The following is a 24,706-nucleotide window of genomic DNA, read 5'->3' as shown; positions in this document are numbered from 1 at the left end:
GCTCCAAGGAAAACAACCCCAGCCTGTCCAGCCTCTCTTCATAGCTGAGGCGCTCCATCCCAGGTAACATCCTGGTGAATCTTCTCTGCACCCTCTCCAAAGCAATCACATCCTTCCTATAGTGAGGCGACCAGAACTGCACACAGTACTCCAGCTGTGGCCTCACCAGCGTTTTGTACAGTTCCATCATAACCTCCCTGCTCTTATATTCTATGCCTCGGCTAATGAAGGCAAGTATCCCATATGCCTTTTTAACCACCTTATCTACCTGTTCCGCTGCCTTCAGGGATCTATGTACATGTACACCAAGGTCCCTCTGACCCTCTGTACTTCCTAGGGTCCTACCACTCATTGTGTATTCCCTTGCCTTATTTGTCCGTCCAAAATGCATCACCTCGCACTTTTCAGGGTTAAATTCCATTTGCCACTTTTCCGCCCATCTGACCAACCCGTTTATATCGTCCTGTAGCCTGAGGCTTTCCTCCTCACAATTTACCACCCCACCAATTTTCGTGTCATCTGCGAACTTACTGATCATACCTTTTACATTCTCATCCAAATCATTTATGTAGATCACAAACAACAAGGGACCCAGCACCGATCCCTGAGGTACCCCACTGGACACAGGCTTCCAGTCACAAAAGCAACCTTCGACCATCACCCTCTGCCTCCTGCCACTCAGCCAGTTTAGGATCCAACGCGCCAAGGCACCCTGGATCCCATGGGCTCTTACCTTCTTGACCAGTCTCCTATGCGGGACTTTGTCAAAAGCTTTACTGAAGTCCATGTAAACCACATCCACAGCATTTCCCTCATCCACCCCCCTAGTCACCCCCTCGAAAAATTCAATCAGATTTGTCAGACATGATTTACCCTTGACAAAGCCATGCTGACTATCCCCGATTAATCCTTGCCTCTCCAAGTGGAGACTAATTTTGTCCCTCAGAATTTTTTCCAATAATTTCCCTACCACAGATGTTAGGCTCACTGGCCTGTAATTCCCTGGTTTATCCCTGCTACCCTTCTTGAATAATGGTACTACGTTAGCTGTTCTCCAGTCCTCTGGTACATCCCCTGTGGCCAGAGAGGTTCTGAAAATTTGTGTCAGAGCCCCTGCAATCTCCTCCTTTGCCTCCCACAGCAGCCTGGGATACATCTCGTCTGGGCCTGGGGATTTATCCACTTTTTGGCCTGCTAAAACCGCTAGCACCTCCTCCCTCTCGATGCTAATATGTTCAAGTATGTCACAGCCCCCTTGCCCGATTTCTATGTCTGCATCGTCTTTCTCCATAGTGAACACAGATGCAAAAAATTCATTTAAAACCCCGCCTACATCATCTGGCTCTACACACAGATTGCCACTTTGGTCCCTAATGGGCCCTACCCTTTCCCTGGTTATCCTCTTGCCCTTAATATACTTATAAAACATCTTAGGATTTTCCTTTATTTTGCTCGCCAGTGTTATTTCATGGCCCCTCCTCGCCCTCCTAATTTCTTTTTTTAAGTATGCCCCTGCATTTTTTATACTCCTCTAGGGCTTCTTCCGTCTTTAGTCTTTTGTAACTGCCAAAAGCCCCCCTTTTATTTCTAATGCATTTTTGTATATCCCTTGTCATCCAAGGTTCCCTTTGCTTGTTGGTCCCACCCTTGACCTTTACAGGAACATGTTGGCGTTGTACTCTCTCTATTTCCCTTCTGAAAGTCTCCCACTGTTTTGATGCGGATTTTCCTATAAGTAGCTGCTCCCAGTCCAATTTGGCCAGATCCTGCCTTAACATATTAAAATCGGCCTTCCCCCAATTTAGAACCCTTATTTCCGGGCCGTCTTTGTCTTTTTCCATGACCACCTTAAATCTCACCGAATTGTGGTCACTGTCGCCAAAATGCTCTCCTACTGACACTTCCACCACTTGCCCGGCTACATTCCCCAGAATTAGGTCCAGTACCGCCCCCTCTCTTGTAGGACTTTCTACATGTTGGCTCAAAAAGCTCTCCTGGATGCACTTTAAGAATTCTGCACCCTCTAAGCCTTTCACACTCTGACTATCCCAATTTATATTGGGGAAGTTGAAATCCCCCACTATTATTACCCTATTATTTTCGCACTTTTCTGAGATTTGCCTACATATCTGTTCCTCTATCTCCCCCTGACTGTTTGGGGGCCTATAGTACACTCCCAGCAAAGTGCTTGCCCCCTTTTTGTTTTTAAGTTCTACCCATATGGCCTCATTAGAGGAACCCGCTAATATATCATCCCTCCTTAACAGCAGTAATTGACTCCTTAATTAATATTGCAACACCCCCTCCCCTTTTACACCCCCCTCTGTCTCGCCTGAAGATTCTATACCCCGGAATATTGAGCTGCCAGTCCTGACCCTCCCTCAACCATGTCTCCGTGATAGCAACAATATCGTACTCCCATGTGTTCAACAACAACTTCAGTTCATCCACCTTATTTGCAAGACTCCTTGCATTAAAATAAATGCCTTCCAGCCCTGCCATATTCTCTTTTGCCTTCACATATTTGCTTTGCCTTCCCAGCTGACTTGTTTTTCCCTCTGTATTTGGCTGTAAATCACCCCCTACTATAGCTTAAAGGAGGAGAGAGGCGCGGAGAGGTTTAGGGAGGGAATTCCAGAGCTTAGGGCCTTGGCAGCTGAAGGCACGGCTTCCAATGGTGGGTGAAGGGAGAGGGGGATGCACAAGAGGTCAGAATTGGAGGAGCGCAGAGTTTTTGGAGGGTCGTAGGGCTGGAGGAGGTTAGAGGGAGGGAGAGCGAGGCCATGGAGGGATTTGAACACAAGAATGAGAAATTTAAAACTGAGGTGTTAGTGGACTGGGAGCCAATGTAGGCCAGCGAGCACAGTGGTGATGGAAAAACATTGCAGTTAGTCAGAATGGTAACATATTGCTGTAATCAAATTCTCCAGCTAGGGTATAATTACTTCATTAACTTTAAACTATGGGGACACCATCTGTGTAGCTTTAGAGATAGAATGGCTGGCGCTAAATGCTGAAGGCTCCAATACTCCTGATTAGCATCCAGGTTTGAAGAGTGACGCTGATTACTGCGGGGACCAGATGGAGCTAGCATTGCCAAACCTCCAGGATTATCCTGGAGTATCCAGGAATTAAGGATTAATCTCGTGAGCAACCCAGGAAAAAAAAATCATAGGGGCATTAAAAAACTTTTTTTTTCATTTCTTAGTTATTATACAAATATTGGAGATGGGGAGAAAAAAAAAAGACTTGCATTTCTACAGCGCCTTTCACAACCACTGGATGTCCCAAAGCACTTTACAGCCAATGAAGTACTTTTTGAAATGTAGTCACTGTTGTAATGTAGGAAACGCAGCAGCCAATTTGCACACAGCAAGCTCCCACAAACAGCAATGTGATAATGACCAGATAATCTGTTTTTAGTGATGTTAATTGAGGGATAAATATTGGCCAGGACACCGGGGATAACTCTCCTGCTCTTCTTCGAAATAGTGCCATGGGATCTTTTATGTCCACCTGAGAGAGCAGATGGGGCCTCGGTTTAACGTCTCAAATGAAAGATGGCACCTCCGACAGTGCAGCACTCCCTCAGTACTGCACTGGAGTGTCAGCCTGGATTTTTGTGCTCAAGTCTCTGGAGTGGGACTTGAACCCACAACCTTCTGACTCAGAGGCGAGGGTGCTGCCCACTGGGCCACAGCTGACTTAACTGGGCCGAGTGGTTGGAGGTCATGTGATGAAGCCTCCAGGAATACGCGCAACCAGAGTTGGCAACCCGAGCTGGAACTAGGAACTGAGCTGCTTATTAGTACGTTTGAGGCAAATCCATACACACACTTTACACCCGAGATTTTGTACAGCTCGGAACGATGGTGTTACCACAAAGACAGTCAGTGATGCGTAAGTGAAGCACCTTGGGACGTTTTACTATGTTAGAGGTGCTATATAAATGCAAGTTGCTGTTGTTGAGATAAAGTGCCTTCTCAGGATAGAATTCCCAAAACTGTATGTCTTGATGCCTTTTAACAAATACAATTACCTTTACCTTCTTGCCTAGGGTTGGGCTCCGAATGAGAATGTTAAGGATGATATTTATTATGGGAGACAAGTGTGAGGCTTTCCTGCCTGAGCCACTGATTGCAGTGACCACCGTTTCTGCTGCCTTTTCGTACAGCTGATGGTTAACACTCCACTGCAATGGGCATGACAACTTCGCAGTCAGTATCTCCCAATAAACATCATCACCGAGACATCCCAACATTGAATTGCACTGTTGCAAACCCACTCCAGCCATTAAAAAAAAGAAAAAAAGAAAAAATTATTTTATTGAAGGCATTAAACATAGAAACATAGAAGATAGGAGCAGGAGTAGGCCATTCGGCCTGTCAAGCCTGCTCCGCCATTCAATGAGATCATGGTTGATCATCCAAATTCAGTACCCTGTCCCTGCCTTCTCCCCATATCCCTTGATCCCTTTAGCCTTAAGAAATCTATCTAACTCCTTCTTGAATATATTTAATGAATTGGCCTCTACTGCCTTCTGTGGTAGAGAATTCCACAGGTTCACCACTCTCTGGGTGAAGAAATTCCTCATCTCTGTCCTAAATGGCTTACCCCTTATCTTTAGACTGTGACCCCTGGTTCTGGACTCCCCCGCCATCGGGAACATCCTTCCTGCATCTAGTCTGTCTAGTCCTGTGAGAATTTTATAAGTTTCAATGAGATCCCCTCTCATTCTTCTAAACTCCAGCGAATATAAGCCCAATCGACCCAATCTCTCCTCATACGTCATTCCTGCCATCCCAGGTAACACCAACAATTAATCGACTATTCTATGGGAAATTACTAACTTCCTTCCCCTTCAAGGAAGCTATCAACTTTGTTAAAGCACATCACTCACCATCGAATTGGTAATGCATAGTTTGATTGATGCGTTCAGTGACACTAGCAAGCCAGTCTTGAAAGGTCAGGGTCACTTGCGATTCATCTATGGGTTGACTCCCAGCTGAAAGAGAAAGAGAAAAAAAGATCACTCCACTGACATTGGTCCATATGAGCTGCTGTACCAACAGACAAAGACTTTTTATATTCATACGTTTTTTTGGTCGTCCTTGTTGGGCGGGTGCCTTCCCTTCCCTAGGGGCAGGAGCCGCTCCCAGCCAATATTACTTTGGAACTGTCTATAAACCGGTGCACAAAAGCTGCAACAAGGCGACACCTTCTTGCGCTGTTGGAAGGCAAATCATACTGTACCCAAATGCAAGGAAGTGGGAAATCACCATGAAGAGGAATTGTGGCCAGGAACTTACTTTCCTACCAATCCATGGCACAGTGTGTTGGTGCTCCACCGCCGCCAAATTGCTGAATGCACAAAGTTACTTTACCAATATTCTTTGCAAGCCCTGAAAATCACAGCTGTTCCTGCAGATCCCACCCCCCCCACCCACAAGGTTCAGTCTGCACACAACTGGCGACGACACAGCTCGTTTCTTGAACCCAAATTCTCATAAATGATCCAGATTTATTGAATTTGATTTCACAACTTGCTATGGTGGGATTTGGGTTGCGAGTCCACCAACAGAGCTATTAAACTAACCTACCTGCAAGCCAATGGCCTGATGGGTAGGGTGGTCCTGACTGGACAAGCAGTGGGAAGCTTCCCGGTGCTCTGTACGGTAGGCTGCACAGTTTCAGCTAGTTATGTTTCAGGCAGTACCACGATGCACATTTGGCAGGTGTCCCTCTGCCTCATCACTTGCCAACCTGCACCTAGGCTCTTGGTGTTGAGATAAGTGGCGTGTCTCCCTAAGGGAAGACATTATGGGGTAGATTTTGCCGAACCTGTCGGGAAGGCGGCGGGACTTCCCCTTTCGGGTTTTAGACCCGCCTACTTCAACGTCCGGCCAATCCGCGCGATTTTCCCTTGATTGACCTTGTTGAGCCCGCCCAGCGGGCTCAGCAGGCCAATTAAGGGCCACCCGGCAACAGGTGACGTCACAAACTGCAATTTCACCTGTCAAGAGACCTTGACAGATGAAATATCAGTGTCTCACAGCTGTTTGAAGCTGTGAAACGCTGACACTCCGAGTTCTGACACTCACCTGAACACCGACATCTCGACCCCTCCAAGTCCTTCAACCCGACAGCCCAGCTCCTCTAACTTGGCGTGGTTTGGAGCCATTGGGAATCCCACAGTTCAAGCTTAAAAATAGGCATTAATCCCTTCCCGCAGGTACCCGCCTCCTTTGAAACTGGCATGGAGGCGCGTTTGGGTGCGGGATGGTGTCGGGACCCCCGATTTTGGGAATTTAACCCCCCGCACGCCTCCATTCCCGACTCCACGGCACACAAAAATCGAGCCCTCTACCTTTATGGACTTCTCAGTAGTTGGGTTTGGTTAATCATGGTGATGGGTTTCAAATGTTTGAGACACCTGGCTCAGTAACAAAAAAGATTGAAGAGTGTTTGACTAATGTTACTCATTTCCTAGTGGGCCACCAGCACAGAATTGCCCCTTATTTAGCATTAAAAAGGCAATCAACAACAACTTGTATTTATATAGCACCTTTAAATGTAGTAAAACATCCCAAGGCGTTTCACAGGAGTATTATCAAACAAAACTCGACACCGAGCCACATAAGAAGGTATTAGGACAGGTGACCAAAAGCTTGGTCAAAGAGGTCGGTTTTAAGGAGCATCTTAAAAGGAGGAGAGGCGGAGAGGTTTAAGGAGGGAATTCCAGAGCTTAGAGCCTAGGCAGTTGAAGACACGGCCACCGATGATGGAGCAATGAAAATCTCACTCAGAGAGATCACAGGATGGCTGGTGTGGGAAATGGAAAAAAAATGCCACACTTCTGCAGTAGGGGCAGGGTACAGACTCTACTGAGGCTGGAGCGGAGGCACATTGTTGGGGCAGTGTGGAGGAAGCTTTATCCTGCTGCTGAAATGGAGCCTGAAATGGCTATGTGCCATTCCCAACATTAGCATCTCTCACCTTACACAGAGTGTACAGCACAGAAACAGGCCATTCGGCCCAACTGGTCTGTGCCGGCGTTTGTGCTCCACACGAGCCTCCTCCCACCCCTCTTCATCTCACACTTTCAGCATAATCTATTCCTTTTCTCCGTCATGTGTTTATCTAGCTTCCCCTTAAATGCATCTATGTTATTCGCCTCAATTACTCCGTGTGGTAGAGAGTTCTACTTAAGCATGATTTCTCCTCCCCGGATTCTGCGGTCAGTGGTGAAGGAGCAGCGCTCGCCGTTCACTAGGCCGACGGCTGCCCACAGACTTTTCGCGGGCTTTTGAGGGACAACTTGCTGTCATCGGGCATCTACTCCAGCACAGCGCCCTCTACAGGGGATCTGTAGTATGTGTCAACAGGGCAAGCAACAGCGTGACTCTTCAACCAATCAGACTGAAGAATCCTCACTCAGCCACATAGAGTCTAAACCAGGAAGGATAAATTTGAACATTTAATTCATTTTAAAATCACGTACAGAAAGCTAAATAAAGTGAAGGGAGGAAAGATGGTTTAAGAGAGATAAGAGACAGAAAGAAGTAAAAAAAATTTTGCATCTCCAACAATTAAATTCTGAAGGAATGAGATTCCACACTTGTAAAATTAAATTTTCAGGGCCAGAGAGGTTGTTTGGCAGTAATTAAGATTTATCACGCTGTTAAAAATCCACTTACACCTGAATGCACCAGCCCTAGCTTTCTCTGGCGTGTTTAGTGGGTAACTAGTGTTTATGCTCCACACAAGCCTCCTCCCACCCCTCTTCATCTCACCCTTTCAGCATAACCTCTATTCCTTTCTCCCTCATGTACTTATCTAGCTTCCCCTTAAATGCATCTATACAATTCACCTCAATTACACCCTGTGGTAGAGAGTTCTACTTAAGCATGATTTCTCCTTGCAATAGTATAGTTGCAAGTACAGCAACTTCACATGGATTTCAGTGCTGAGTCTATCGGTGAGGTACCAGTGGAGTGAAGCTTGTGGAGGAGCAAGGTAACTTGCATAGCAACTTCCGGATTCCCGCGTTTAACTGCACATGTGCGGACTCCGGAAGTTGCTGTCCAAATTACTCGATAATAACAATGCGCGCCGATAGCCTCACCATTACTCTCAACACAAAACCTGGGCTATTAATACAGTGCAGAGATAACATTGCTGCTTCTGATTGGCTAAGTGACAGGAAACAGAGAGTAGTAGTGAATGGTTGTTTTTCGGACTGGAGGAAGGTATACAGTGGTGTTCCCCAGGGGTCGGTACTGGGGCCAATGCTTTTCTTAATATATAATAATGACTTGGACGTGGGTGTACAGGGCACAATTTCAAAATGTGCAGATGACACAAAAACTTGGAAGTATAGTGAACAGTGAGGAGGAGAGTGATAGACTTCAGGAAGACATAGACAGGTTGATGAAACGGGCGGACACGTGGCAGATTAAATGCAACGCAGCAAAGTGAGAAGTGATACATTTTGGTAGGAAGAACGAGGAGACGCAATATAAACTAAACGCTACAATCCTAAAGGGGGTGCAGGAACAGAGAGACCTGGGGGTATATGTGCACAAATCATTGAAGGTGGCAGGGGAGGTCGAGAAAGCGGCTAAAAAAGCATACGGGATCCTGGGCTTCATAAATAGAGACATAGAGTACAAAAGCAAGACAGTTATGATGAACCTTTATACAACACTGGTTTGGCCTCAACTGGAGTGTTGTGTCCAATTCTGGGCACCACACTTTAGGAAGGATATGAAGGCCTTAGAGAGGGTGCAGAAAGATTTACAAGAATAGTTCCAGGAATGAGGGACTTCTTCAATCCAAGCTTTCTTGCTGTGGCAAAAACAAAATACTGCGGGTGCTGTAAATCATCCCTTTTGTCATTTAATCTCTCCTGCCTTCCACCCTATCACAGACCGTCCCTTTTGTTCTTCCCCAGCCCTTTCCCTGCCCCGTACTTGCTTAAAACCCGTGATACCTCTAACTTTTTCCAGTTCTGACGAAAGGTCATTGACCTGAAACGTTAACTCTGTTTCTCTCTCCACAGATGTGGCCTGACCTGATGAATATTTCCAGCATTTTCTGTTTTTGTTTCTTGCTGTGGCCTTGTTTTAGTAGCCAGCTGTGCTCAGCTATTTTTAGATCACATTCCTCAATTCCACCAAATTACTTCATTAACTCAGAACTCACTTCCCTCAGAATGCAGTGCGCAGTCTCCTTCAGTCTCTTACTGCAAACCGCTAAGCACACGGTTGAAATTAAAACAGAAAATGTCTGAATTTTGCAGCTCAATCTGAAGCAGGGTGGTTTGAAGGGATTCTATCGGGGTATAAGGGGCAGGTTGGTGGTTTGAAGGGATTCTATCGGGGTATAAGGGGCAGGTTGGTGGTTTGAAGGGATTCTATCAGGGTATAAGGGGCAGGTTGGTGGTTTGAAGGGATTCTATCGGGGTATAAGGGGCAGGTTGGTGGTTTGAAGGGATTCTATCAGGGTATAAGGGGCGGGTTGGTGGTTTGAAGGGATTCTATCGGGGTATACGGGGCAGGTTGGTGGTTTGAAGGAATTCTATCGGGGTATAAGGGGCAGGTTGGTGGTTTGAAGGAATTCTATCAGGGTATAAGGGGCAGGTTGGTGGTTTGAAGGGATTCTATCAGGGTATAAGGGGCAGGTTGGTGGTTTGAAGGGATTCTATCGGGGTATACGGGGCAGGTTGGTGGTTTGAAGGAATTCTATCGGGGTATAAGGGGCAGGTTGGTGGTTTGAAGGAATTCTATCAGGGTATAAGGGGCAGGTTGGTGGTTTGAAGGGATTCTATCAGGGTATAAGGGGCAGGTTGGTGGTTTGAAGGGATTCTATCAGGGTATAAGGGGCAGGTTGGTGGTTTGAAGGGATTCTATCAGGGTATAAGGGGCAGGTTGGTGGTTTGAAGGGATTCTATCGGGGTATACGGGGCAGGTTGGTGGTTTGAGGGGATTCTATCGGGGTATAAGGGGCAGGTTGGTGGTTTGAAGGGATTCTATCAGGGTATAAGGGGCAGGTTGGTGGTTTGAAGGGATTCTTTCAGGGTATAAGGGGCAGGTTGGTGGTTTGAAGGGACTCTATCAGCATATAAGGTTATATTTATTTGAGGCTATTTGACTCTGACAAACTGACTAACGCAACACATTCCAAAGGTGCTGTGGGTGTACCTCATGATCTAAATGTTTTCAATTCTTCCTGGATAACATGGAGGCCGTCTACACCAGAAACTTGGCTTGTCTAAAGCAACTGCAATTTGTCATTAATCTACCTTCTTACTACTCCACTCTAACCGCCCACCCCCCACCTACATCTTCCCATAAAAGGAACAATTGGCCAACATTCCCATTACTGATCACAGCGACAGCGGCTGCAAAGTGCGGGAGCGTGGATTGAAGTGAGGACAGGGCTGAGATTTGGTTGACCATGCTCTGCCTGGTGAAATATGCTGACGACACTCAGTGTCCGGACTCGCAGGAAAACAACGGCCATTATGGCAAGGTGATAGAGTCGCTGTCACCTGTGGAATCACATCCCAATACGAGTGGCCACAGCAGCCTCTGGTAAAATGAGCACAACAGGCAGCAGGACCGGAAGCAGACAGCGAGGGTGCCTAGCTCAGCAACACTGGGTCAGCAGCTCAATGCTTGCCATCAGTGAGCACTTCACAAATGGATATGATCTCACTCTAATAAGTAGTGGAGTTTTAAGCACTGCTGTCAGATGCTCACAAGAGATTGATTAGACTGTGTAAAAAGACTTGCCTATTTCAATTTAATCAATAAATGTAATGATTTAAGCTAATCAATTAGGAACCCAGGACTGACGCCAGGAGCTAAATGAAGGCATGAGGTAACGCACGCATCAGCGGACAGGCCCGGCATACTCACCAAGCTTGTTCAGAGAACACATTGAGCCTAATTATAAGGCACATTCGATTGTTCGAATTGATCAGACAGGTAGGCTGGGTCCAGTCATACCCAACCCAATGTGCGCAGACCAAACTAATCAAGTAAATCAGCATCCATCTCAACCAGGCCCACTCTGCCATAGGACATCGAATGAGCAGGATAGCCCTGGGAGTGGGAATGTTCCTTAAACATAGAAGATAGGAGCAGGAGTAGGCCATTCGGCCCCTCGAGCCTGTTCCGCCATTTAATGAGATCATGGCTGATCATCCAAACTCAGTACCCTGTCCCTGCTTTCTCCCCATATCCCTTGATCCCTTTAGCCTTAAGAAATAAATCTAACTCCTTCTTGAATATATTTAATGAATTGGCCTCAACTGCCTTCCGTGGTAGAGAATTCCACAGGTTCACCACTCTCTGGGTGAAGAAATTCCTCCTCATCTCAGTCCTAAATGGCTTACCCCTTATCCTTAGACTGTGACCCCTGGTTCTGGACTCCCCCGCCATCGGGAACATCCTTCCAGCATCTAGTCTGTCTAGTCCTCTGTTAGAATTTTATAATTGTTGACTGTAAAATTCCCCCCAAAAAATGCAAAAGTTGAGTCGCATTCAGTGGGAGCTTACCAGTTACATCGTCCTTTTTCCTCTTCTTTGTTTTTGAAACTGCACTTGCTGCAGCCTGTGTTGTGTGGTCCTGGGGGTAAATTGCCAGCAATCGCCTCTCAGAATTTGCCTGAAGCCCTAAATAAAGAAAATTAGACCCAAAACAAACAAGTCAGCATTACAAAATAAATATTAATAAATCCAATAATGAATTCAGGAGAAGCTTCTTTACCCAGCATGTAGTTAGAATGTGGAACCCGCTACCACATGGAATATTGAGGCGAGTAGCAGAGATGCCTTTAAGGGGAAGCTAGATAAACACATGAGGGAGAAAGGAATAGAAGGATATGTTACTGGGGTGAGATGAAGTAGGGTGGGAGGAAGCTCGTGTGGAGCATAAACACCGGCATGGACCAGTTGGGCTGAATGGCCTCTTTCTGTGCTGTACATTCTATTTAATTCTATGTAATATTAGGAACATTAGGCCCAGCAAGCCTGACTCCTTTATATTGGTCAACCCCATCTTCTCCTATCCCTCAATCCTTGCTTTCCAGAAGCACATTTAATTGGCTCATTTATACTGTCTCTTTTAATGGCCTTTTAGTCACCCATCGATTACTCTTCGGACCAAAAGGTTACACCGCTTATCTCACTCCGAACTTCCTCATTTTAACTTGTTATCTCCTTGATACCTGAGCTACGTGTCAGTATATTAAACATTTATACCTGTAATGTATGCTAACTAGGTGACTTCCTGTGTGATTCACGATAGCTGATCTCTTAAAGAAAGAAGAAGACTTGCATTTATAGAAACATAGAAGATAGGAGCAGGAGTAGGCCATTCGGCCCCTCGAGCCTGTTCCACCATTTAATGAGATCATGGCTGATCATCCAAATTCAGTACCCTGTCCCTGCTTTCTCCCCATATCCCTTGATCCCTTTAGCCTTAAGAAATATATCCAACTCCTTCTTGAATATATTTAATGAATTGGCCTCAACTGCCTTCTGTGGTAGAGAATTCCACAGGTTCACCACTCTCTGGGTGAAGAAATTACTCCTCATCTCAGTCCTACTTACCCCTTATCTTTAGATTGTGACCCCTGGTTCTGGCCTCCCCCGCCATCGGGAACATCCTTCCTGCATCTAGTCTGTCTAGTCCTGTTAGAATTTTATAAGTTTCATTGAGATCCCCTCTCATTCTTCTAAACTCTAGCGAATATAAGCCTAATCGACCCAATCTCTCCTCATACGTCATTCCTGCCATCCCAGGTATCAGTCTGGTGAACCTTCGCTGCACTCCCTCCATGGCAAGAACATCCTTCCTATATAGCGCCTTTCATGACCACCGGACGTCTCAAAGTGCTTTACAGCCAATGAAGTACTATTTGAAGTGGAGTCACTGTTGTAATGTGGGAAATGCGGCACAACAAGGTCCCACAAACAGCAATGTGAGAATGACAAGATAATCTTTTTTTGTTATGTTGGTTGAGGGATAAATATTGGCCAGGACACCGAGGATAACTCCCCTGCTCTTCTTCAAAATAGTGCCATGGGATCTTTTATGTCAGGGCCTCGGTTTAACGTCTCATCCGAAAGACGGCACCTCCGACAGTGCAGCGCTGCCTCAGCACTGTACTGGAGTGTCAGCCTAGCTTTATGTGCTCAAGTTCCTGGAGTGGAACTTGAACCCACAACCTTCTGACTCAGTGGCGAGTGTGCTACCAACTGAGCCACAGCTGACTCTTAGCAAAGTTGATAGTAATAACATTATAATTGGTAATCCATCAGTTGGAATAGGTCATGTATCAAGGACAGTAACAGCTGCAGCCTTAAATCAGGGCAGAATTTCAGGTGCTACAAGAGAGGGAAAGAAAATCAGCCAGCGTTCCCTGCTCCTGATCATTATCCACTGAGAGCTGTTGGAAAGTTTGTGTGTGGATGTCCTGGTTTAGCTGTGGTGCCCTACAAGATTGACTGGCCTCCCTAAACTCACTGTCCAGGTTCACACGTAAAAAATGGGCACCTGAAAGAGGTGCCAGAGGCCACCAGGTGCCCATGGAACCACACCCTTTCAGAGAGGCACCGCCTTTTGGAGAGAAGGGGAAGGGAGACAATGGGCAAGAAGGAAAAAAATGGATTTGTTGGGATTGATTACAAGGCAGTGATCTGGCTGAAAGAACCAAATATCATAACTATGAGAACAAGGCTTAAGCACATTGACAGAGCTCCAAATGTTTGTAATTTAATTAATGTTTGCTTACAATAGATCGGTGCAAAATTAAAACTCAACAGTGATAGCTTTGATGTGTGAATCGCAGGATTTTTGTTTCATGCTGTGCCTGAAGAATGCCTCAGGGTTTTTCTATTTAGTGTTGGTCGCAAGTGTGATCATTTCTATAGCACATAAAATATGAGCTGTTTTAGGGAACCATGACACCATAACCAAGGTACACAGCTTCCTTCATATTGCATTTCTTTTTTAAATTGACGATTTTATTAGCGGATCTCCCATAGCATTGCGTATATCCCAGCCAGCCTTGCACCACTTAGTCCTGCTGATCTACACCTACACAGGGTTAGAAAGACTTACATTTATATAGCGCCTTTCGCGACCTCAGGACATCCCAAAGTGCTTTACAGCCAACGAAGTACTTTTTGAAGTGTGGTCACTGTTGTAATGCAGGGAATCGCGGCAGCCAAATTAGGCACAGCAAGCTCCCACAAACAGCAATGTGATAATGACCTGGTAATCAGTTTTTAGGAAATAAACACAGAAAATGCTGGAGATACTCAGCAGGTCAGGCAGCATCTGTGAAGAGACTTAAGTCCGTTTCTCTCTTCACAGATGCTGCCTGACCTGCTGAGTTTCTCCAGCATTTTCTGTTTTTATTTCAGACTTCCAGCATCTGCAGCATTTTCTTTTTGAATCAGTTTTTAGGTGTTGGTTGAGGGATAAATATTGGCCCAGGACACCGGGGAGAACTCCCCTGCTCTTCTTTGAACAGTACCGGGGGATCGATTACGTCCACGTGAGAGAGCAGGTTCGGGGCCTTGGTTTAACGTCTCATCCGAAAGACTATTCAAAGTTATTGGTTAAGTCTATCCAAACTCATTCTATCCAAGAGCCAAATCAGAAAGGAGGCTGAAGTTGAACCCGAGTTCCAGACAGGAAAGCAGAGGACCTCCCAGTCATTGCAACATTATCTGACAATTCAGTATATTAATGCAGTTGAATTTCTACTTACCAGAATTTCTGCACCTACCAGTGGAATCAAAGTTAATGAAATACGAAAACTCTTGCCCCAACTTCTCATCACTGGCAAAGGCGCAGACACACGCGTAGAAGTGGATGCATCGTTTGGGTGTCTCCTCTTTGCTGGCGCTCGATTTAGTGGCTTTGAAAGCCTGGCACGAACAGTAGAACTTGTGCTCCATCACACCTTTAGTCCTGGTCTTCTCATGGAAAGAAACATGCAGAAAGCCTAAGCTGTGCTTTGGGCTGGCTTTGCACTTCACCACCATGATGGTCTTCGTGATCCTCTGCACCAGCGGTCCACTCGACTCAGTTGCCAAGGTCCAGATGGCCTGCTTGGTTTCAGTGGGCACCTGAAGAGAGTTCAGCACAGAGCTCTTCAGAGTATGCGGAGTGGCTTCCATATGACACTCCATGGCGAGCTTGATGTGCTGGCACTGATTCTCGGAGACTCCTTGAGAGGATACTTTGAAACAGGTGGGGACAAAGCATCGGCCGGTTATGTGGGTAATAATGGTGCCATCCACTGTCTGAATTGCCTCGGTTGTGCCCAGCTCCACAAAGCCCCTGTAGTCAGGTCCTCGGTCTCGAAGTCTCACCGAGTACACCTGCGAAGCAGATCCGGTGACTATGCGAACTGCGTCGATGTTGGGTTGCTGTTTTCGAGCTCCGTCCCTGAAGACGGCACCACAGATTTTATTCTTGCAGCTCAGCCCACGAGTACCATTGAACGTGCCGCACTTGGGGCACTTCTTGATGCCCCGGAGAGTAGGTTTGCCCAAGTCAGCTAGAAAAGCCGGGGTTTTCGTCCTCTCTGGGTGCTGCTCCATCTCTCATAGGACTAATCTTGTTAATACACCACTGGAGAGGAGAGGGGTTAAACTAGTCAAATAAGCAAAGCAAGGCTTTAAAAGATAATTATACTGCTGCACAAAGAGACAACTTGCCTACAACAATAACTAATATCAGTGTGATGAAGAGATAGGGACCGGGTCTCAATTAGTCCATTTTGGAAGGGGCTGTTAACATGATGACAGAGATGATGGTCCCCCTGTCGCAGTTCTGTTGACTGCACCAGTACAACTTGGCACAGTGAAAAAGTGTACAAAAGTTTTCAAGTGTTTACAAGAATAGGCAATGCAACGGACAGCCTTTCCTTATAAAGGCTTGACGTTTGTCTCAACATTTTGCAATCACTTTTCAATAAAAAATAAAAGTACAATTCTGTATTATAATTTTAAAATCTGGATGCTAAAAACATTTAATCTTTGGCAGTTTTATCTCAGTCATAGCAAATAGGAAAACATTTAAACAATTATGCTAAAGCATTTGGGTTTGAATTTCCAAAGTCACAATGGTTAAAGTGTTTTACATTAATCTAAAGCGACTGCCACACGTCATCAGCGACCTTTGCATAAGGTATGGGAAGCCTCTGAATGTGTTCTGGAGTTTCAGGAGAAAATGGTAAAACACAAATTTCTTTACCCAAAAAACTGGAAGGCGGCGGCCTCCTGGCCTGGCAGGGCGCCAATGGATACAAGATAAAATATTGAGGTGTATAATGTACCTTTTCTGATCTCTGTAACCTCCTCCAGCTGTACGACCCTCCGAGATATCTGCGCTCCTCCAATTCTGGCCTCTTGTGCATCCCCAATTTTAATCACCCCACCCTTGCCGGCCATGCCTTCAGCTGCCTGGGCCCGAAGCTCAGGAAACCCCTCCCTAAATCTCTCTGCCTCTCTATCCTCCTTAAAACCTACCTCTTTGACCAAGTCTTTGGTCACTAATATCTCTTAATGTGGCTCAGTGTCAAAACTTTGCCTGATAACGCTCCCGTGAAGCGCCTTGGGGCGTTTTGCTACATTAACCGCGCTATATAAATGCAAGTTGTTGCATCAGTTTGTTTTATTTTCTCCCGTTTGTTTACTCAATTTATAACTTTTCACTGATACCGCACATGAAAATCTTACGGTTTTAATAATTTGCAGTGCATATTACAGAGGCTAGAAGAGGATAAGTAGGTAAAGGGGTAGAAGAGGAGGACTATTCACATCAGAGGGCATTAGGATAACTCAAAGGGGTATTATGCTGTTGGTGGATGTAGTGAAATAAAAATGCATTTAGTTAACAGCTTGTCACGCCAAATGAATTGCTTTTAGAGGTAAATAACTTGTTAACACAGCAGCAATTCTACACCACTGACATTCCACAAACAGCAGTGAGAGGAATGACCAGTTAATCCGTTATCTTCTTGGGCGATTGGTTGAAGGAGGAATGTCGGCCAATACATCAGTACAACGTAGCACGGTGGACAGGACGGATTTTACCATCTCATCCAAAGGATGGCAATTCAGACTATGCAGCACTCCCTCAGAGATACACTGGACTTAGATGAAGGGACCAAGCGTAATGTATCCAAGTTTGCTGATGATACAAAGCTAGGAGGGATAGCAAGCGGTGAGGAGGACACAAAGAGTCTGCAAAGGGATATAGAAAGGTTGAGAGAATGGGCAAGAACATGGCAGATGGCGTATAATGTGGGGAAGTGTGAAGTTATTCACACATGTGAAGAACAGAAAACAGAATATTTTTAAATAGTGAGAAACTATTAAATGTTGGTGTTCAGAGGGATTTGGGTGTCCTCGTGCACGACACACTGTAAGTTAATATGCAGGTACAGCAAGCAATTAGGAAGGCAAATGGCATGTTGGCCTTTATTGCAAGGGGTTGGAGTATAAGAGTAAGGAAGTCTTGCTACAATTGTACAGGGCCTTGGTGAGACCACACCTGGAGTACTGTGCACAGTTCTGGTCTCCGTATCTGAGGAAGGATATACTTGCCTTGGAGGCGGTGCAACGGCAGTTCACTAGATTGATTCCTGGGATGAGAGGGCTGTCCTATGATGAGAGATTGTGTAGAATGGGCCGATACTCTCTGGAGTTTAGAACAATGAGAGCTGATCTCATTGAAACATACAAGATTCTGAAGGGGATTGACAGGGTAGATGCTGAGAGGTTGTTTCCCCTGGCTGGAGAGTCTAGAACTAGGGGGCAAAGTCTCAGGATAAGGGGTCGGCCATTTAAGACTGAGATGAGGAGAAATTTCTTCACTCAGAGGGTTATGAATCTTTGAAATTCTCTACCCCAGAGGGGTGCGGATGCGCAGCCAATGAGTATATTCAAGGCCGAGAGCGATAGATTTTTGGACTCCAGGGGAATCAAGGGATATGAGGATCAGGCGGGAAAGTGGAGTTGAGGTCGAAGATCAGCCATGATCTTAATGAATGACGGAGCAGGCTGTATGGCCTACTCCTGCTCCTATCTCTTAGGTTCTTGTGTGTCAGCCTGGGTTACGTGCTCAAGTCCCACAGTGGGGCTTGAACCCACAAAGCTTCACCAGGAGGATATTAAGTGAGCCAAGCTAACATAAAATTGTACATGGAATAGAGAAGTATGATGCTCCAGCAACCCAGAATCTCTCCTACAATTATCCTGAATCTATCAGACACAGGATTGTGTTCAGCTCCTATAATATATTGTCCCTTTGGACTATTACCATTCTCCAGAGAACATTTTTAATAATCTGTGACTTCTATGCAGTAACAATAACCAAATAGGTATAGTTTTATATTTTCATTTCAAAACTTAAATGCCCAAAACAATTAATCATCACAATTGTTGTTGCTATTGCAAGAGATATAAATTATTCTGTACATTTATGCCAACAAACTGGAATTTTTCAATTAAAACTACCCACCTTATTGTTTTCTTCCTGCTTGCTCTATCCATATTTTTGACCAAAATTCTACATGAAAAAAATAACAAATCAGACATAGTTACAAAATCATAGAAATTACAGTACAGAAAGGTTTTTGGCCCACTATGCTAATGCTACTTGACTCTAATTTCATTTCCCTGCCCTTTCCCTGGATTGTTTTATATTCTTCCTATTTAAATACTTATCGAAATCCCTTTTAATAGATGTTCTAGTATCTGCCTCAATAGCCACTGTGGTGAACCATTCCTTGTTCTAATAACTCTCTTACGTGAAAAAATCATTTAGCTTCTACTTTCATTCTTCTAATAATAATCCCCTATCTATCTTCATTGGTCCACCTACGCCTCAATTTCAAAATTTAACATCGTGTACAATTCCCTCCATGGCCTCCCCCTCCCTTACAACCCTCCGAAATTTCCTCTAACTCTGGCCTGATGCCCATCCCCCACTTCCTTCGCCCCACCCACCACTGGTGGCCGCGTCTTCAGCTGTCTAGGCACTAAAGTTTGGGAATTCCCTCCCCAAACCCCCCTCTCTTGCACGATAGCAAAATACTGCAGATGCTGGAAATCCGAAATAACAACAGAAAATGCTGGAAAAACTCAGCAGGCCAGGCAACATCCGTGGAGAGAGAAACGGAGTCAACGTTTCAGGTCGAAACCCTTCGTCAGGACTGAAAAAACACAGGAAATGAAACAGATTAAAAGGCCAGTTTGGGGGCTGGGAAATGGGGATGAAAGAACAAAAGAGAAGTGAAGAGACATTAAGAGGTATTCAAAACCAGACGAGATGGTGGTCGGACTAGTGGAGACAAAAGACGGCTCTAGATTAGGTGTGAAATGCGCTGGCTGAATGGGAGACAAAAAAAGGGGGGAGGGCCAAAACAAAGGTGTGGATAAAAAATATAAGTAAAAATGTAATGGGGGCCGAGGTTATGATCTGAAATTGTTGAACTCGATATTGAGTCCGGAAGGCTGTAAAGTGCCTAATCTTGCATCAAGATGCTGCTTAAAACCTACCTCTTTGACCAAGCATTTGATCACCTGTCCTAATATCTCCTCCTTAGGCACGGTGTCAATTTTTGTCTGATTACCCTCTTGTGAAATACATTAGTACTATATCGGATGTGAAGCGCTTTGTGACATCCTGAATTAAGAACATAAGAAATAGGAGCAGGAGTCGGCCATTTGGCCCCTCGAGCCTGCTCCGCCATTCAATAAGATCATAGCTGATCTTCTACCTCACCTCCACCTTCCTGCACTATCCCCATATCCCTTGATTCCCTTAATATTCAAAAATCTATTGATCTCTGTCTTGAATATACTCAACGACTGAGCCTCCACAGCCCTCGGAGTAGAGAATTCCAAAGATTCACCACCCTCTGAGTGAAGAAATTTCTCCTCATCTCAGTCCTAAATGGCTGACCCCTTATTACTGAAAGGTGCTATATAAATGCAAGCTCTTTCTTCTAAGTCCAATGATACCCTGACCTCCTACCGTGCTTCACCTGGAAACTACATGCAGTCTTGACTCCCTATTTGTAATGCCACAGGAAATCAAAAGTTTTATATATGTACAATATTTCCCATCACACTTTGTTATTAACACCCTTAACTATTATAAAATAGCATATCCTGACTGGTGAAAACACCAAGTATTGAAAAAATACTAATGGTGAAAGTCTAGTATCTAGTATAATTCAATATTTTCTTTTCTTAATACAATATGTAGCTGAACTACAATCTATTAGTCATTACAATGCATCAGCTTTGTGACAATACTGGACTTCTCCAGTAACCAAGTTGAATTAAATGATTACAATAGGGGTGCTGGGACTACTGATTAGAGAAAGACTTACATTTCTATAGCACCTGTCACGACCACCGGGCAGCCCAAAGTGCTTTACAGCCAATGAAGTACTTTTTTTGAAGTGTAGTCCCTGTTGTAATGTAGGAAACGTGGCAGCCAATTTGCACACAGCAAGCTCCCACAAATAGTAATGTGATAATAACCAGATATGATGTTGATTGAGGAATAAATATTGGCCAGGACGCCGGGGAGAACTCCCCTGCTCTTCTTTGAAATAGTGGCATAGGATGTTTTACGTCCACCCGAGACTGCAGACGGAGCCTCGGTTTAACGTCTCATCCGAAAGACGGCACCTCTGACAGTGCAGCACTCCCTCAGTACTGCACTGGAGTGTCAGCCTGGATTATGTGCTTAAGTCTCTGGAGTGGGACTTGAACCCACAACCTTCTGACTCAGAATGTGCTACCAACTGTGCCACAGCTGCCACCAATGGGGTACTTTTTTAAGTGCAGTCAATGTTATAATGTTGGAAAACGTAGCATCCAATTAGTCCACAGCAAGGTCCCACAAACAGCAACGACCTGATGAGAGCAGGAAAGGGCTGTTGAGTCTGGAGTGCCACAAATCATCCCAGTAAAATGCAAAACCAACAATAAACTTCTAAACATTTTATTACAGGGAGAGGAAGGTGTTGAAATTTGGTCCACCTTTGCCCATTGCATTTAATTTCTGGAATTTCGCCCACCCTGTGTCAATTAATTAAAAAAAATAGTTTTACGATTAAGACCAGCGATTCAATGAAACTAATAAGTAATAACAAATCCTCCCAGCTCATGGCCAGACCCAGCTGCTATTTACCACTGCCAGATGATTGATATGCTATAGACACGCCCACTTCAACAGTCCCGCCCTCAATGCCGATTCTTATTGGTCTAAACTAAGGCGAGACCGACAGTTTTGGAATCTAATTGGTCAGACCGGCTGTCAATCAGGTCGCTCATTAAAACCGGCGAGATCGGCTTTCACGGTGACTGTGTGTCACTCGGAGCCGCTTGTTCGCTACTTTAATATCGATTTCCCCCAATAACCCAAATAAAACAAAAGACACTCGCCTTGTCCCTCCCCCCCGGGGACAGTTTTCCTCCCGCTGCTTTGTATGTAAACACCACGGCCGGTCAAAGCCAGGCTCCCGTCAGACGCGCCGCCATTTCGCCTTACAAAAACCGCTCAGCGCTGGGCTGTAACGCCAGCGCCTATTGGCTGGTCGCGGTCACCTGGGGCGGCGCCACCCTCTGCATTGTGGGAGATGTAGTCCCTCCCCCCGCGTTCGGCCCGCTGTCGGCGTTACTATGACACTACATTTCCCAGAATGCCAAGGAGCCACCCTCCCACCGTCTTCATTTGACGCAGAGCCCCTAGTGGAATGACAGCGGCTGTAACACCTGAATCACTCTTGTAAAATGAGTCAGAAAAATCAGACAAAAATAACATTGCAGTCTCATGGTAATGCTTCCTCAAAAGCTACTGCCTTTAAACTCATAAGTACTTTGAAAAGGGGGTTAGCCCGGCGGATGAGCCCCATTTGAACTTCAATTTTATTGTAATAGCATGAGAAAATTATGATCATTTGAAAGAACATAAAATGGTATCTGCAGCATATACAATGTTGTTCATCCTTCAATATCAAAGATAGCCAGAATATCATTTAATTTTACAAAAACAAATACCAGGTGAAAGGCACTTGCATGAGATTGATTTAAGTGAGGGAAATAGCGTCAGCTGTGGCTCAGTGGGTAGCACTCTCGCCTGAGTTAAGGAAGGGGGAAGTGCAACGAGACCTGGGTGTCCTTGTGCACCAGTCGCTGAAGGTAAGCATGCAGGTGCAGCAAGCAGTTAAGGCGGCAAATGGTATGTTGGCCTTCATAGCGAGAGGATTCGAGTACAGGAACAAGGATGTCTTGCTGCAGTTGTACAGGGCCTTGGTGAGGCCACACCTTGCGTATTGTGTGCAGTTTTGGTCGCCTTATCTGAGGAAGGATGTTCTTGGCATGGAGGGAGTGCAGCGAAGATTCACCAGACTGATACCTGGGATGGCAGGAATGACGTATGAAGAGAGATTGGGTCGATTAGGCTTATATTCGCTAGAGTTTAGAAGAATGAGAGGGGATCGCCTTGAAACTTATAAAATTCTAACAGGACTAGACAGACTAGATGCAGGAAGGATGTTCCCTATGGCGGGGGGAGTCCAGAACCAGGGGTCACAGTCTAAGGATAAGGGGTAAGCCATTTAGGACTAAGATGAGGAGGAATTTCTTCACCCAGAGAGTGGTGAACCTGTGGAATTCTCTACCACACAAGGCAGTTGAGGCCAACTTATTAAATATATTCAAGAAGGAGTTAGATATATTTCTTAAGGGTAAAGGGATCAAGGGATATGGGGAGAAGGCAGGGACAGGGTACTGAATTTGGATGATCAGCCATGATCTCATTAAATGGCGGAACAGGCTCGAGGGGCCGAACGGTGGAGCAGGCTTGAGGGGCCGAAAGGCCTACTCCTGCTCCTATCGTCTATGTTTCTATGTTACTGGTTCAAGCGCCCACTCCAGAGACTTGAGCACAAAAACAAATCTAGGATGACACTCCAGTGCAGCGCACTGAAGGAGTGCTGTATTGTCGGACGTGTCGTCTTTCGGATGAAATGTTAAACCGAGGTCCCATCTGCTCTCGCAGGTAGATGTAAAAGATCCCATGGCACTATTTCGAAGAGCAGGGGTGTTATCCCTGGTGTCCTGGACCAATATTTATCCCTCAATCAAGATAACAAAAATAGATTAGCTGGTCATTATCAGAGCTGTTTGTGGGATCTTGCTGTGCACAAATTGGCTGCTGTGTTTCCTACATTACAATGGTGACTGCACTTCAAAAAGTACTTCATTGGCTGTAAAGCACTTTGGGGGGTTCGGTGGTCGTGAAAGGCACTATATAAGTGCAAGTCTTTTCCTTTTATTTGCAGAGTTTGCCTCACTTTATCTATGACCACACCGCACACCCCCCTCCCCCTCCCCCACCTACACCTATACACACACATCTGAATGCCATGGCAAGATGAAGTCAAGATATCTGGAGATAGGGACAGTTGGAGTGGATGGCCTTCAGTATCTGTTGCATCCATACTGCAGACCTGAGCTTTTCACAAAGCCTTGCTCCCGTGCCTTCCTGGCCAGAGAAATGAGCACATCTGCCACACAGCATTCCTCGTGCACCGAGGAGATGGGTGTTTCCATCACCCAGGAGACAAATCCACCAGCTGCCCTCACCTACTGTAGCCTGCAAACCACCACACAGTCCCAGGGTGTGCCCACTCCCATCCACAGGTGACTACTTGGACGCAGGTGTAAGCAGAAAGGACCAAAGATTGGAGACCACCTGCGCGATATGGCATGCGCAATATAGATTGCATCAGTGTGCATTTAAAAAAAAAAAATTATGCAAGGAGTTTGCTACACAAGTGTAATTGAAATCAAGTACATAGAAATATAAAACATGGAAACAGGTCATTCGGCCAATCTGGTCAATGCCGGAATTTTAAAAACTTCTATTTCATTGACCCATAATCTGCATTGTTCTAATGAAAACATAGGAACAGGAGGAGATCATTCAACTCCTCCAGTCTGTTCTACCATTCAATTAGATCATGGCTGATTTGTACCTCAACTCCCTGTACCTGTCTTTGCTAAATATCCAACACCCATACTTAACAAAAAATTATCGTCCTCAATCTTGAAAATTTCAATTGACTCCGCATCCACAGCCTTTTGTGATGAGACTTCCAAATTGAATGAACTGTTCGAGCGGCTGGTATAATGCAAGTTAAAAAGAAATTGCAGGGCTATGAGGAAGCTCTTTCAAAGAGATGGCATAAGCATTACTGGCCAAATGGCTTCCTTCTGTGCTGTATTATTCTGATTCTACCACCCTTTGTATGGGGGGAGGGTAAAGGCTTGCTGATTTCACAGCTAAATTGCCCAGCTCCAAGTTTAAGATTATGCCCCCTTTTTCTGGATTCCCACTATAGGAAATAGTTTCTCTATCAACACCATCAACTTTAATTTTTTTTTTTAAATACCTCAATTAAATCGCCTTCTAAAATCAAAGTAATATGACCCAAGTTCATGCAACGTGGCCTCAGAAAAACCCTTTAAGCTCTGGCATCATTCTGGCGAGCATGTGCTGTACCCTTCCACGGCCAATATACCTTTCCTGCGGTTTGGTGCCCAAAATTGACTGTAGTGCTCCAAATGGCATCTGAGCAAAAAAGGCCCAA

General features: G+C 45.3%; 1 protein-coding gene across 2 annotated transcripts in view; it reads right to left on the bottom strand.

Annotated features, from left to right (window-relative positions):
* Nucleotides 1-21,635, bottom strand: part of c30h2orf42 (chromosome 30 C2orf42 homolog) — a 39,129-nt gene extending 17,494 nt beyond the window's left edge. Inside the window, exons 1-5 of one of the 2 annotated variants that reach the window (XM_085971276.1) lie at nt 21,495-21,635; nt 18,553-18,600; nt 14,789-15,657; nt 11,565-11,681; nt 4,901-5,005 (exon numbers count right to left, since the gene is read on the bottom strand). In XM_085971276.1, coding sequence (XP_085827402.1) covers nt 4,901-5,005; nt 11,565-11,681; nt 14,789-15,626 — 1,060 coding nt within the window. In that variant the 5' untranslated portion in view covers nt 15,627-15,657; nt 18,553-18,600; nt 21,495-21,635. Of the gene's footprint in view, nt 1-4,900; nt 5,006-11,564; nt 11,682-14,788; nt 15,658-18,552; nt 18,601-20,431; nt 21,474-21,494 lie in introns of those variants that run through there. The other variant, XM_085971277.1, reaches the window with a different exon arrangement.
* Between the last annotated feature and the right edge of the window lie 3,071 nt (nt 21,636-24,706).

Source organism: Somniosus microcephalus, chromosome 30 (genome assembly GCF_052327205.1).
Source record: "Somniosus microcephalus isolate GS21.2 chromosome 30, FLI_Smic_1.0, whole genome shotgun sequence".
NCBI classification, from domain to species: domain Eukaryota; kingdom Metazoa; phylum Chordata; class Chondrichthyes; order Squaliformes; family Somniosidae; genus Somniosus; species Somniosus microcephalus.
Note: the sequence above shows the minus strand (reverse complement) of the source record. Positions and strands in the feature narration are given on the sequence as shown.